General features: G+C 39.6%; 1 protein-coding gene across 2 annotated transcripts in view; it reads right to left on the bottom strand.

Annotated features, from left to right (window-relative positions):
- The window catches only part of LOC123499391 (fibroblast growth factor receptor 3-like), a 176,529-nt gene that overhangs the window by 561 nt on the left and 160,968 nt on the right, over positions 1–15,000 (bottom strand). Inside the window, exons 2-6 of one of the 2 annotated variants that reach the window (XM_045247331.1) lie at positions 14,577–15,000; positions 13,455–13,665; positions 3,904–4,031; positions 2,268–2,517; positions 1–1,870 (exon numbers count right to left, since the gene is read on the bottom strand). The exon at positions 1–1,870 is cut by the window's left edge and continues 561 nt beyond it; the exon at positions 14,577–15,000 is cut by the window's right edge and continues 192 nt beyond it. In XM_045247331.1, coding sequence (XP_045103266.1) covers positions 1,752–1,870; positions 2,268–2,517; positions 3,904–4,031; positions 13,455–13,665; positions 14,577–14,888 — 1,020 coding nt within the window. In that variant the 5' untranslated portion in view covers positions 14,889–15,000 and the 3' untranslated portion in view covers positions 1–1,751. The remainder of the gene's footprint in view (positions 1,871–2,267; positions 2,518–3,903; positions 4,032–13,454; positions 13,666–14,576) is intronic. The other variant, XM_045247332.1, reaches the window with a different exon arrangement.

The raw sequence follows: 15,000 nt of genomic DNA, 5'->3' as shown, positions 1-15,000 counted from the left end.
TGCTGTGGTGGTGGTGGTGGTGGTGGTGGTTATGCTTTCTCTCCTTCCTCGTGTCGGGAGGCGCAGAGGCGGGGTAACCACTACACGCAATGCGACAAGGAACTGAAAAATCTTAGTCTTCCCGCGGACTCATTGGGCTTCCGGGTTTCTTTCTATCTATTTTTCATCACTATGTTAGCTCTGGGATAAGATGGAGGGAGACACACATGACACTCACCCCTTTACTTCATGCTCACAAAGTAACAGCAGATTTTCACGCCACACTATACGGAGTTCATTACAAGTTTTTACTCAGAAACGCTTTGCTCTCTCAACACTATTTTCCAAGGTCACATAGATGATTAGCAGGGTTCTCAAAAGTCTTTTCCCTATTAGAATTGATTGAATAAGCGTTGTTAATCTGTCATTAGAGCAGTAAAATAATCCTTAAAATCCGTGTATTATGAAAATAGTGAAGATGAAGCGCTGAAGTGTTTTTGAATATGGTCCTGTCTCCAGCCTTATGTTCCTCCGCTACAGCGTGAAGCGTGACAGATTGACTCAGCAAGTTGGCGACATTCGCTGGCCGTGCTGCTCCCTTGACGATGCCTCGTTCGTGGCCTTACCCCGTCCCGCCCAGTTCAGTTCTACTTCGCCGCCCCCCCTTTCGTTATTCACACTCTAAATTCTGCCTCGCCCGCTCCACTCACTCCATCATAATACTGGCCGGTCCCACCACCACGCGTCAGACCGTGGCCTACTTCGTTAGCAGAGTTTGCATGACAACCTACGACTCGAACACTTTTAAAAAGGAAATATCACGGTGTCTCTCATTGTTTGGCGTTCTCTTTTTATACTTTTTGTAATGCCTCAGTTTTACACAAGATTTTTTATATTTTTTACGCATGCTTTCAACTTGTTAACCTGCTTCACAATGACCAACTCCGCGACTTGCATACTTTTGTGTGAAGCATACCAGCTTAATTAAGATTTGACTTGCCGGTCTTCGAAAATATAAGAAATACTACCTGTAGCATAATGTACACGGCAATGCTGCGGCAGGTGTCCTCTCATCACTACAGGTGATTGATGCTTTAATGCCAGATAACCTCAGAACAAGACAAGATTTTCGGATCACACAGACACTATCCGGAACAAAGAGTAGCACCACTAAGCCTGCATCACGTCCTGCAGCGGCCTGTGCTTCACGTGTTCGGTGTCCCTCCACACAAAACAAAGCGGCGATGAACACGAAGCTGCACTTAGCGAGGCTCAGGCGCGTAGTTCTTTTCTAATACAATCTGTTTCGCCCACAGGTGCAGCAAAATGAAATGATATTGTCTTAAATCATATTAACTGCTCTGGTTATGGTAAATGTATCATAAAAGTATACCGTGCCTCGCACAAACGTCAATCAAGATCCGTGCTGCGTTTCAGCGCGGAGAATCGTCTGCTGCTCCCTCCCCTCCTCCAGCGTCTCATCAGGCCGTACGTCAGGCTGCCTCGTACGTCAGGCCGCCACGCTACACGACTCAACATTTTACTGTCACTCAGGCGACTCCACCGGGAAGGAATAAGTCTCTCGGGTGTCATCGGATCGTTGTCGGCAAGGTGGTTGGCCTCAATGCCGAGCCATTACTCAGGGTGCCACGGATCGCAGCAGGGAACCCTGCAGCCTCAGCCACACAACCACAGTCTGTGGTTCTTGTAAATATCGGAATTCTTAGCTTGGCAATCGCTGTGTCTTCTCGTATGCAGGCGAGAAGCAGTGCTCAGGGCGCTGCTGGACCTATGTACACCGGGAGGACAGACACCAGGCACAGCAGCAGCAGGATGGGTGTCAGGCAGTGGGGACCAGTGGCGCTCTGCATGGCCGCGCGGTGCTCACCTGCTGAAAGACCACACTGTGAAACCTGACGAGAGCAACTAGTATGACAGACACATACATGCACTGTGTTTTGAAGAATATCAGCTATATGATTCAACTGTTATTGACACACTTGCTTCCGTTCTGCAAATTATGTACTCTACCCACTATGCAGTGACAGATCACTCCGACACAACGGTCGTGGCTCTGCACCATGAAAAAAGTGATGTTCTGACTCGCATGTTATTGACAACAAACACTTCCCAAAGTACCGTGTTTTGCCGCCGGTAAGACACCGTGGTTGTGATCTCAATGAACCAACATGCGTAGACTATCAGTATGGAAAGTCATTACTTGATATTCTACCCCCAAAGTGCGTGTCATGGGCAGCAAAACACAGTAAAGACGAAAGCACTGGAACCTTGAGTCCCGCGAAGAGTAGCCGCCGCCCGCTGAGGTCCCGCACTTAGACACACCGGCTGCTGCGACTCCGCCTGGGGCTCACCGTTGAGGACGTGGACGGTGGTGGTGGCGCGGCGGCCGTTGGAGGGTGTGCACGAGTAGGTCCCGGAGTCTGAAGGCGTGGCGTTCCTCATGAGCAGGTGGCTGATGGTGTTCTCACTGGCCTGCGTTATGACTGTCACGCCGCCACGCCCCTCGTAGTCCAGCACCTTGAGAAGAGAAGCACCCTCAGTCCACACGCTAGGCAGGGTGATGCTTCTGCGCAATTTCTACATAGGTAATTCCACTCATGAAGATTCACCACTGAATTCTCATCTAAATTAATTTCAACCATGATAAATTCCCCTTAAATTAACCTAACCTAATTCATCATCATCTAGGGAAGTCTTATGGTAAAAATGCACGTGAAGAAATATACTTGGGAGAGATTCAGGGTACAGAGAGTGTCACATACGTCCTCCCTCCCCTCCCTTCCCTTCCTTCTCTCCCCTTCCCTTCCCTTGACATAGCACAAGACTTTCCATCCTATAAGTACCTTCTCTCCCTACCTTAAAAAAAAAAAAAAAAAAAAAAAAAAAAATAGATGGAAAAGAAACTATATTAAAAAGTTTTCTTTATATTTTTAGTTAGCTGGCAACACCACACAGCCATTAAAGCCTCACTCCTTTCCCCATAAACGTTACTGCGTTCTCGAGGAGCCTCCTTCACTGGAAAACTAAAGGTGCCCGCTGCTGCAAAAGAAAATTAACAGAGGCAAAATAAAAACAATAACAAAAAATACTCACAATCAACCCAAGTCTAATTGAACTACGCATGAGAGAGAGAGAGAGAGAGAGAGAGAGAGAGAGAGAGAGAGAGAGAGAGAGAGAGAGAGAGAGAGAGAGAGAGAATATAAACTGTAACACCTGCTATTCCACAAAACAAAGAAAAAATAAAATGTACAAGAAAAACTCATAAAAAAGAGAAAAAAAAAAGAAAAGAAAAAAGATAAAACGATCAAAGAAGAGAAACACGAAACTGAAACAAAAAAAGAAAAAGAGAAAAATCTTCGTCAGGTGTGTGTGTGTGTGTGTGTGTGTGTGTGTGTGTGTGTGTGTGTGTGTGTGTGTGTGTGTGTGTGTGTGTGTGTGTGTGTAATTTACCTCGGTCGACAGCTGGTCACCCAGCCAGTCTTCCCCATTACGGAGCGAGCTCAGAGCTCATAGACCGATCTTCGGGTAGGACTGAGACCACAACACACTCCACACACCGGGAAAGCGAGGCCACAACCCCTCGAGTTACATCCCGTACCTATTTACTGCTTGGTGAACAGGGGCCACACATTAAGAGGCTTGCCCATTTGCCTCGCCGCACAGGGACTCGAACCCGGCCCTCTCGATTGTGAGTCGAGCGTGCTAACCACTACACTACGCGGTGTGTGTGTGTGTGTGTGTGTGTGTGTGTGTGTGTGTGTGTGTGTGTGTGTGTGTGTGTGTGTGTACTACCAACTACGCGTGTGGCTCATTGGTAAAGTTCTTGCATTATAACTTTAGCCACAAGGGGTTGAGTTCCGGTACAAGGAGGTCCGCGTACTCGTGAGTGGACGCCCGGCTCACCTTGTCGTGGTGGTACCAGTAGACATAGACGGGGCGGCGAGTACCGTGCAGCACCACACACGTCAGGTTGATGAGGGAGCCGCAGTGGACGAAAACCTCTGGCCCGTTCAGCACCTCGGCCTTGGGGACTGAGGAAGAGAACATTAACCCTTTCAGTACCAGGACACGTTTTCATATTTATTCTGGTTACTATTTGGTGATTTTATACAGCTTCAGAAACTTACGTCGGGATTAAAATAGTGAGGACTCTGAGCATTAAACTTTTGACCTCCATAAAATCTTCCTAATGTAAATAAAATCGTTGTCACATCCAAAACTCAAAGTAAAAATGCGTCTCAGTACTGAAGGGATTAAGAACGAACATAAGAAAACTTAGGGAAGATACATGAAATCGTCAGGCCTACATGTGGCAGTCCCAGTATGAAATATAGATCTATTTCTAACTACGTGTCATTCGCATCCATAAATCTGTGTAGTCTTCTTTTGTATCTTTCTAATAATCAAACTATAAAAACGATGACATAACATCTCAACATCTGAAGTAGAAATGTATGGATAAAACAGAGAGAAAAGATTATTCACTTTTTTCATAGAGAATTCTTTAAACGTGCAGTACAAAAATGTCTATAAGATTTACTAGTTTATGGGAGAGTTTCTGAAATCAAAAAGATGAATAAAGAATGCAATAAGTGAGAAAAATATAAAGAAATCAAAAACAGGTGGGAGGAACTAGAAAAAGAATAAAGAGAGAGAAGTTAAGGAATAAAAAAGAGAGGAATCACAACACAAACATATGAAGGAAGGAAATGTAAGCAGCAAAGATGATAATGGTCTACAAAAAATATGAGAAGAGAAAATGAAAGAAAAAAACAAGACAGGGGGGTTAGTTATGGAAGAAATAGAGGAATAACAACATATAAACAGAAGAAGAAAAGGAAACATAAAATGAAGGAAAGGAAACATAAGCAAAGATGATAATAGTCTTAAAAATTATGAGGAGAGGAAGTGAAAGTAAAACAAGACAGAGGGAAACAAGAAATAACAAAGAAAAGGAATGAAGGATAGATAAACAATAACAAACAAAGGACAGGAACGGAAGACAAAGGTAAAGAAAGAAAGGAAAAGTAAATGAAGAGATAGAAAATAGAAAAAATACACACAAAAAAATTAAAGGAAAGTTAGAAAAAAAGCAAAGGGAAGGAAAAGAAAGGTGAAAGCAAAAACGACGATAGAGAAAGGATAAGAATGTCAAGAAAAAAAAATCTAAATGAAGATTGACGATAGAAAAGAAGCCGAAAGAAAAGAAAAAAAAAACCCAATAAAGTCACATGAATGAAAAAACGAAGATAAGAGAAAGAAAAAAACAGGTAGAAAAAAAAGAAAGAAATGTGCATGGAGGAAGGGGAGATAAAACTAAATGAGAAGAGAGAGAGAGAGAGAGAGAGAGAGAGAGAGAGAGAGAGAGAGAGAGAGAGAGAGAGAGAGAGAGAGAGAGAGAGAGAGAGAGAGAGAGAGAGAGAGAGAGAGAGAGAGAGAGAGAGAGAGAGAGAGAGAGAGAGAGAGAGAGAGAGAGAGAGATGAAGGGAGGGAGAAGAGGAGAAAAGAGAGGCAATTGATGAAGAAACATGAAGGGAACGGAGATATCTGATGGAGAGACATGGAGGAAAAGTAAAGAAACGAGTGGAAAAGGGAGGAAAGAAAGATGATTGATGGAGAGACAAAGGGAAGAAATGGAGGTAAGTGATGGAGAGAGAGAGAGAGAGAGAGGGAGGAGGTGGTGATTGATGGAGGAAAGGAAGGAGGTGAAGGAACTCTCTCCTGCCCCCCTCTCTCTCTCTCTCTCTCTCTCTCTCTCTCTCTCTCTCTCTCTCTCTCTCTCGTCCCCTGTTGTTCTTAGGCAGGCTAATGCAAATCTTAATCTCAGGAGGGAAGGAGGGAAGAAGGGGACGAAGTGTGTTTTAAAATATTGTGTTGTCGATAATGATGATCAGTGCATCTATCAGTATCTATCAATCAATTAGTCGGTCTATCTATCTATCTATCTGTCTATCTATATACCTAGCTGCTTAATTATCTATCTATCTATCTATCTATCTGCCTATCTATCTGTTGACCTACTTGTCTTTCTTCTTACCTTTATACTGGCCTATCTATCTACCTATATGTCTATCTATCTATCTCTATCTATCTGTTTGTTCCTCATACACACAAAAACACATACAAAAAACCGGTGTCATAGTCTGCAATACGTAAAGCCAGGGATACGCGACAGGTTTTCAGATGTACGTTGCCCTTTTCTTTTATAGTCATGTTCTTTTCTCTCTCTCTCTCTCTCTCTCTCTCTCTCTCTCTCTCTCTCTCTCCCTCCTGCACCTCCCTTCATCGTCCCCGAGACACAAGCCGCCTCATATATCTCCCCGCCACCCGAGAGCCCCGTCCACCACTGCTTCTGAATCTTTATGAGGCGCGACGGCTGGCTGGAGGGGAGCAGGAGGGGCTATTCTCTCCCGCCACACCCACCTTGCCTGGCTTCACCCATCCAGCCAACCAGCCCAGCCTGCCTGCACCCCATGTGTCTCTCCGCTGACAACTGATAACAGAACTTTCCTGAACACTGACGGTCGTTAAATGTTGCCTCTGAGTAATTGTTTGATAGAGTTTAGACTTTATGTGTTGTTTTGGTTTGTAATGTTACGGTTATAGAGATTTATTTGGTGAGAATCTATATGAAACTTTTAATTAACTATACGTATAAAATAAAGAGTCGGGAAAAAATTAATAATCGTGTTTGATGGTGCATCGCAGACTAGTTGTGATGTTCGTTATAAGTTTATTTGGTCAAAGCCTCGATGTAATGTATGTTTAACTCTATGGAACGCAAGATGGAAAATACTAATAATGGTTTGGTGATATAATTCAGACTGGGATGCTTCGGTGTGTTATTCATTTGTGATATAATTCGAGTTTATTTAGTGAAAAACTTCGAAAAATTCAGGATTAGTTTTATGTAATGTAAGGTGGACAATATTAATAATTCTTTAGTGGCAGACTTCAGAATAGTGTTTCGGTTTGTTGTGATGCTCGAGACTTGAGTGTTGTGGTGAAAGCCTTGGCAAAATTCATAATTAAGTCTATGTAATGCAAGGTAGAGAAAAATATTATTTGTCGTGCTTGGTGATTAATTTCAGACTGGACTGTTTCGCTTTGTTAGCCAATAAATTCGACACAAGTTTATTTGGTCAAAGAGCATGGATAGAATTTATGATTAAGTATATATAATACAAGGTGCAAAATATTACTAATTGTTTGACGATAAAATTTCAGACCAGCATGCTTTGGTTTGTTACGCATTTAGTTGTAATGCTCGACACAAGTTTATTTGGTGAAAGCCAGGACAAAATTTATAATCAACTTTAAATGATGCAGTTCCGACTCACAGAAAACAACACATAACTATCGTACATCTATGGTATAAAGAAAAAAGAAACATCATATTTTACAATATCATTACTGTACGCCAACTGTTCCATAATGATTAACTCCAAGCTATGATCTCTGCCTCATTACAACTACTGGGAAGACTGACGCGATCTTCTCCATACCTTCATCGCTGCCTTCCATCACTGAACGGGACACGACAGACTAACTGATACTAACTGAAAACTAATGAAATAAATCTTAACCCCTTCAGTACCATGACGCGTTTTCACATTCCTTCTGCTTATTATTTGGTGATCTTATACAGGTTTAAAAACTTATGTAAGGAATTAAAATAGTGAAGACTGTGGCCATTAATCTTGTGACCTCCATACACCCTTCCTAATGTAAAAAAATAGTCTTATTGTAACCAAATCTCAAGGTAAAAATGTGTTCCAGTACTGAAGAGGTTAACTAATCACTGAACGCGACAGGGAAGACCAACTGATGGCAACTGAAAACTAATGAACCAACACTTAATTAACTTGAAAACAAACGATTCAACAACAAAAAAATAGAGAAAAACTAGCTTTCTACCAAACCAACAAATTAACTAACTGATTAAGTGACTGATTAGCTAAGTGCCTAACTAGATAACTAATTAACGAACCAACAAACGAATGAACACTCTGCAGCGTAATAACGAGAGAGAGAGAGAGAGAGAGAGAGAGAGAGAGAGAGAGAGAGAGAGAGAGAGAGAGAGAGAGAGAGAGAGAGAGAGAGAGAGAGAGAGAGAGAGAGAGAGAGAGAGAATCTGACAAAAGCTCTCTTCCCTCTCATTTTTTTCTTTAATTTTGTACTAAAGATCACGAAAAAATTGATGCTTTGATACATTTTCTAGCATTTTTCTTACTTTCTTCCGTGATGATAATTAAGATAAAGTTAAAATAAAAAGAAAAAAGTATGGCATAAGACGATTTCTAGAGATAACTGATTAGATTTCCCTTCATGGCAGCTCTTTTCCAACCTCCCTCTCTCTCTCTCTCTCTCTCTCTCTCTCTCTCTCTCTCTCTCTCTCTCTCTCTCTCTCTCTCTCTCTCTCTCTCTCCACAATATAGTGGCAGTACTTGTATATAATAACGAGATGAGAGAGAACTAATTTCCCAAGTTCACAGAGAAGTTACATCATAACAGCCTCTCTTATTTCATATCTTTGCCGAGTGAGGAATGAAGGTCTGTTTTTTGGTGCCCTGTTGGAAATGAAGAGATATAGGTAGATGGGTAGATAGGTAGGTAGGTAAAGTAGGTAGGTACGGTAGATAGATAGATAGATATATAGACAGATGGATGGATGGATATATATATATATATATATATATATATATATATATATATATATATATATATATATATATATATATATATATATAGAGAGAGAGAGAGAGAGAGAGAGAGAGATAAATAGAAAATAGTTAAGTAGGTAGCTAAGTAGATAAATAGATAAATACTCGTATATAGATAAGAGGAGCAATAGATAAAGATAATGATAGAAAGAATGTCACAGATGAAATAATTCCGTAGATATGGTGATAGACATATGCAGAGATAGTCAAATAGATAAAGTTATAAAGAAATATGAATAGATCCATCAACATAGATATAGATAAAGAGATACACATATATTTAAAGGCATATAGTAGTTATATTAGACACAAAAAGAACATAGATAATAAAAAAAAAAAACATTAGTACACATTATAAAACATAAAATTAAACACAATAAGTAATAAATGCATTGAAATACCAACAAATGGAAGATGCACTCACACACACACTCACACACTCACACACACACGAAAAGATCTCAAAATATATGTGAAAAAAAAGGAAAAGAAAAAAAGATAATCTGAGAGCCATATAAACAGAGGGAGAGATAGATAAATGACCAAGACTAATAGTTAAATGCATAATTAGGAAGATAATCGATAATAGATCATAGTCAAATAATCAGAATATTTAATGCAGTTCTGAATAATTTCAAAGGTTAACATCGCATTATATAAGCTAGCTAATTCTAAATATATAAGATTTAATACTCTCTCTCTCTCTCTCTCTCTCTCTCTCTCTCTCTCTCTCTCTCTCTCTCTCTCTCTCTCTCTCTCTCTCTCTCTACAGGTATGCCGGGGCGAGGCGTGTCCGGTATTTCCAACAAGTCACCCGGGCGAGGCTTTGCAGACCCAATAATGGCAAGGCCCGGAATGGAATAAATTGGTGTGCCATTTAAATGCTCGTTAACGGCGATGTTAATGAATGGCCCGCGCTCGAAATTATGAATAAATGCAACGTGTGTCTGTGTGGTGTTGTGTGGCTGTGGCTGGTGCTGTGTGTGTGGCTGGTACTGTGTGTGACTGGTGCTGTGTGTGACTGGTGCTGTGTGTGTGGCTGGTGCTGTGTGTGTGTGTGTGTGTGTGTGTGTGTGTGTGTGGAGATAGAGAAAGGTATGTACTTGGAGACACACACACTCACACACACACACACACACACACACACACACACACACACACACACACACCTGCTAATTACTCCTTACGTACGTCTAATCTGCTTAACGTAAACTTCAGGCAGCGGTAAACTCTTGGAATGGCTTCGTAAACAACAAGCACCCGCGTAGCTTATACCAAAACACGTAGTGGAGCAAATACTTCCTACATCTTTCCTAATTTCCTTATTGCCACTATCCACCCTTTTCTATTTGTGCCTAACAGTTTATTTGTCCGGCCGCAGTATTTCAAATCACTAATGACTGGTCCTTGTTGTGGGGCGGCAAAAGGGGAGGCGTGGGGAAGGTGTGGGGAAGGGGTAGAGAAAGGAATGGTAAGTTGAGACAAAAAACAATATGCATTTTTTTCTTTTTCTTTTCTTTTAGGAATGGAGGAGGAACTAATCATATAGATCCAGTATACTATTTAAAGTCTTCAAAATCTCTCCTTGTCTTTGGTTTTGTTTGATTTAGTCCATGGAAAAGCTTTACTGCATCTTACTAAATATGTAAGAAAAGTTGCATTTTTCTATTTTTTTTTCTTTTTAGGTATGGAGGAAGCACCAGCCATATATACAGATCCAGCATACTATTCAAAGTCTTCTAAATCTTTTCATATCTTTGCTTTGTGGTATTCAGTCCATGGAAAAGCTTTATTGCCCCAACTTTATTCAAAAGGTTTGTCGAGTTTCACCATATCTGAGGAGAATGCTTGGTACATTTCATCAACTATATGAAGAAAGTTCTGTCGCATTTCGTTTAGGAGAAAGTTTGGCACTTTTCATTAACCATGTGACTGTTAATGACACTACGACACTTCATTTTTAGTGACGAACGACAGTTTTAATGAGCAGAAGTATGCAGAACTACAGACACTAAAGGGTTTCAACTGCACGACTACTCTTCTGCTGACAGGAGCGTATTATAAAACTTTTCTATTTTACACTAAAGTTGTACCTTATCATTCCATTAAGATTAAGGCAAAGTTACAGCTGCTGAAGGGGGAAGTCTACATAGGTTTGCCATATTTCATTAAGTCTATGAAAAAAGGCTGATTAAGTTTATGAAAAAAAAAAGAGCCACGTTCCATTAAGTCTTCGAAGAATGATCTGAATTTCATTAGGTTTATGAAGTAAAGTTTGTTACAGTTCAAACTAACTCTTGCAAGTAAAGTATTGCAGAGTATTATCTAATATTATTCCACGTGTTGTATGTATTAAACCAATGTTTCTGTTTTTATTCATAACAGTTCGTTACTCTCATCTTTAGTTTTCTTTAATATTTTCTTAACATATCAATCAATATTTTACAATGCATTATTACTTTATTTTTTATTTTTCAGCCATTATATCTTCATTAATTTCTATCATGTCTCGTATCATTATCATTATTACACTACGTTATCAAACTTTTTCTTTGCACCTTTGTTCTCTCTTTTTCTTCCTGTTCTCTTGTCACAATAATAAACATCACTCCTGTCATTATTTCTTCATGCTGTTTATAGTTATCATTCCTTCACGTTATTTTATTTTCCCTTTGTTATCATGTTCCTCCTTCCCCTTATACTTTCACTCGCTGCGTCTTGCAATTACTTCCTTGACTGCACTGCTGTTTGTTGTCCTCTCTTTTATGATATTTCATCGATAACACACGTACCTTTCACACCCAAACCTTAACAAATGCACTGTGTGTGTGTTGATTCATTTTAACCTTTTGTACTTATAGAGATTAATACAACAGACAGCCTTACACTACACGAGGCTAATTACAAAGCTCAGAAGCCATGCAAGCCTTTTATAATTGCCTGTTAGTTGACATCAATACGCAACTTGCAGTATAATTGGGTAGAATTAATCGCATCATTAAAAGCTGCAAATTTAATGATACGATTTATAACAACATTATAATTATTGTTGGTGTTATTATTATTATCATTATTATTATTATTATTATTATTATCATTATTATCATTATTACTATTATTATTATCATTATATTATTATTATTCATTATTATTATTATTATTATTATTATTATTATTATTCATTATTAATATTATTATTATTATCATAATTGTTATTATTACTATTACTATTATTACTTCGTTAGGATTCTTATTCCTCCTTCCAACTATTTTTTTAATAGATTTGTCCCGTTTTCTTTCATAATAACCATTCAAAAGCTTACTAGGGACGATTATTATCAACACTCAATCTGGCCTGCTTTTGTGCTTACAACGGGGTTACATTTTGGAGCGGGTCTGCCTTTCCATAGACATTAGTGCTGCTCTTGTTGCTGCCGCTGCTTCTGACGCTAATGCATTCGTGCACTGGCTGTCAAAGGTAGTAGAATATTTTTTGTTTTACCATTTTCTTCTTTTCGTTTTATATGAAAGTGCATGAGGAGGGAGAGCCATGGACAAAATGAAAGAAAGATCAATGAAACGTCTATGAATAAAGCTCTGAGAGGAATACAGTGTAAAATATATAGTTACTATTCTTATTCTTATTAATAATTTCATTGTTATTATATTGTTATTATTATTATTAATATTAATATCAATAATGATGATGATAATAATAATAATAATAATAATAATAATAATAATAATAATAATACATAATAATACACATACATAATAATAATAATATAATAATAATAATAATATTATTATTATTATTATTATTATTATTATTATTATTATCATTATCATTACCATTATTGTTATTATTATAATTATTATTATTATTATCATTATATCTTGCATTATCATTCATCGTACTTTCTTGTCGGATTAGTGGACAATATCGCGGCAGTAAACAATGCTTATCTAATAGAAAACGTGATATTAACCTATAAATCCGGCAGAAGGCACGCGTGGTGTACAGCAGTGATGGGCATAAGGTACGATTACACGCAATATCGCGCCCTGTAGTACACGCTCAGATTAAAATGTTAGACGTGTAGGGACTCTCTCTCTCTCTCTCTCTCTCTCTCTCTCTCTCTCTCTCTCTCTCTCTCATAACACTGCTAGCACTTCTCGTCCTCTTTCACCTATTTCTGTTACAGCAATTGTAGCAGCAATAACAATGGGAATAGCAACAACAACGACAACAACAACAACTACTACTGATACTACTACTACTACTACTACAACAACAACAACAACAACTACTACTACTACTACTACTACAACAACAACAACAACAACAACAACAACTACTACTACTACTACTACTACTATTACTACTACTACTACAACTACTACTACTACAACTACTACTACTACAACTACTACTACTACAACTACTACTACTATTACTACTATTACTATTACTAGATTAACAACAAAACAGCAATAACGTACTTCTGTGAATAAAAAAATATATAATCAGAATTCTAAGCCTAAGATAGCCATGTGGAGGAATACATAGCCAGGTAGAAAGATAGACAGAAAGGAAGGCAGACAGACAGACAAACAGACATATGATGAATAAATAGGTAAATCAATAGACAAGTAGATAAAGAGTCAAGACATATGATTACTACCACTAACACCACTACCTCTTCTACCACCACCACCACCACTACTCACCCACCACCTCCAGATTCACCACGAAGCTCAACACTGGCTTGGTGGCGACCTGACATTGGTACATCCCGGCGTCCTTAAGGGTGACTCTCTCGATGACCAGCCGCCACTCCTGCCGCTCCTCGTTCAGTGACACAGTGATCCGGTCGTCGCTGTTATACTTGTACTCTCCGACTGACAGGATGTGGAGGTCCTGGTGGCGCATCCATGAAACCTGCGGGAGGGAAGTTGTGGGTGTGTGGATGCGTGTGTGTGTGTGTTTAAGGGCCATATTCTCAAACACTTCTGCACGCACCTCGATTACCTTCAAAAGGGTTTAGTCTAGTTGAAGTGGCGCAGTATTTTTATATATCTTTAATAATTCTAGGGACATTTTCATATAATGTCAGCATTATTAATACAAGAAACCCTTGAAAATCCAAACTAATCATCTCTAGCCTTTGAAAATAGTCGCGATGAGAGAGCCAAGTGTTTTGGAATACAAAGATAAAAGGGATGAGGGAGGGATATTAGGGGGTAGTGTGCCAGAACAGTGGGGTACAGTAGTGCGTTGGTGTAGGAGGATGAGGGAAGACGTGAAGGATACTGGGAAAAAGGAAGGGAAAGAAGAGTGAGTGTTTATGAAGCAAGAATGAAAGAGAGGAAAGTATGTTTGCTAAGTGTTAAGCGTTATGTTGCTAAATTTTAAGCAATTGTTTTGATAACTCTAAAAATGCATGAGATATGTACACTTTACTTGGATAACTGCAGAAAACAATAGTCAGAGCTGTAATCACGCTAAGTAATGGAGACAACCTAATTTTAGTTAGCATAAATATGTAAATAAATGTGAAACACTCATATACACATAATTGCTTTGAAAACATGGTATAAATAAAAAAAAAAAAAAAGGCAGAAATGGTCGTCTTGCGCTCATTTACATCTATAGTTAGACAAAAAAAAGCTGAAGAAACATTAAAGGTACCAATCTAAATAAATATGATGAGAATAATACATGTAAAAACTAATCGCCTTAGTAATTACTGTTATAATTGTGCTAAATGCAGAAAAAAAACCTTATGCAGTGATAGTAAGTAAATGTAACTGTCACACCTCAAAAGAAACAGAGAACTGAATCCCTCTCACCGCTTTCTCATCATTATTGACGACACGGCAGGCCAGCACTGCCGTCTTGCCCTCCTGCACCGTCAGCTTCCTCGCCAGCGTCCGGTCGAAGCGTGGCCCTGAATTCGACTCCTCGCGCCTCTGCTGCACTTCACTGGGCTCCTCATTCCACCAACCCCAACTCCACCGCGACTTCTGATCTTTCTCCCCGCTACCAGAGTCCTTGCTGTTGGTGAACACGATGGCGGGAATCTGTGAGGACTCTGCTCTTATTTCCAAAGACTCCTCACCATGCCTTGTACTTTGGAACCCCGAGGCATTGTGCAAGGGCATGTTTTTGTACTCAAAGGATTTTCGTGATCTTCCTCCTCCCTTGTGTACTGCGCCCCGTGTTCCTGCGGCGCGTGTTGTCCCGCTGGCGCCTCCTGTTGCGGCTGCCGGTGGA

The sequence above is a fragment of the Portunus trituberculatus genome, chromosome 49 (assembly GCF_017591435.1).
Source record: "Portunus trituberculatus isolate SZX2019 chromosome 49, ASM1759143v1, whole genome shotgun sequence".
NCBI classification, from domain to species: Eukaryota; Metazoa; Arthropoda; class Malacostraca; order Decapoda; family Portunidae; genus Portunus; species Portunus trituberculatus.
This window is presented reverse-complemented; position numbering and strand designations above follow the sequence as displayed.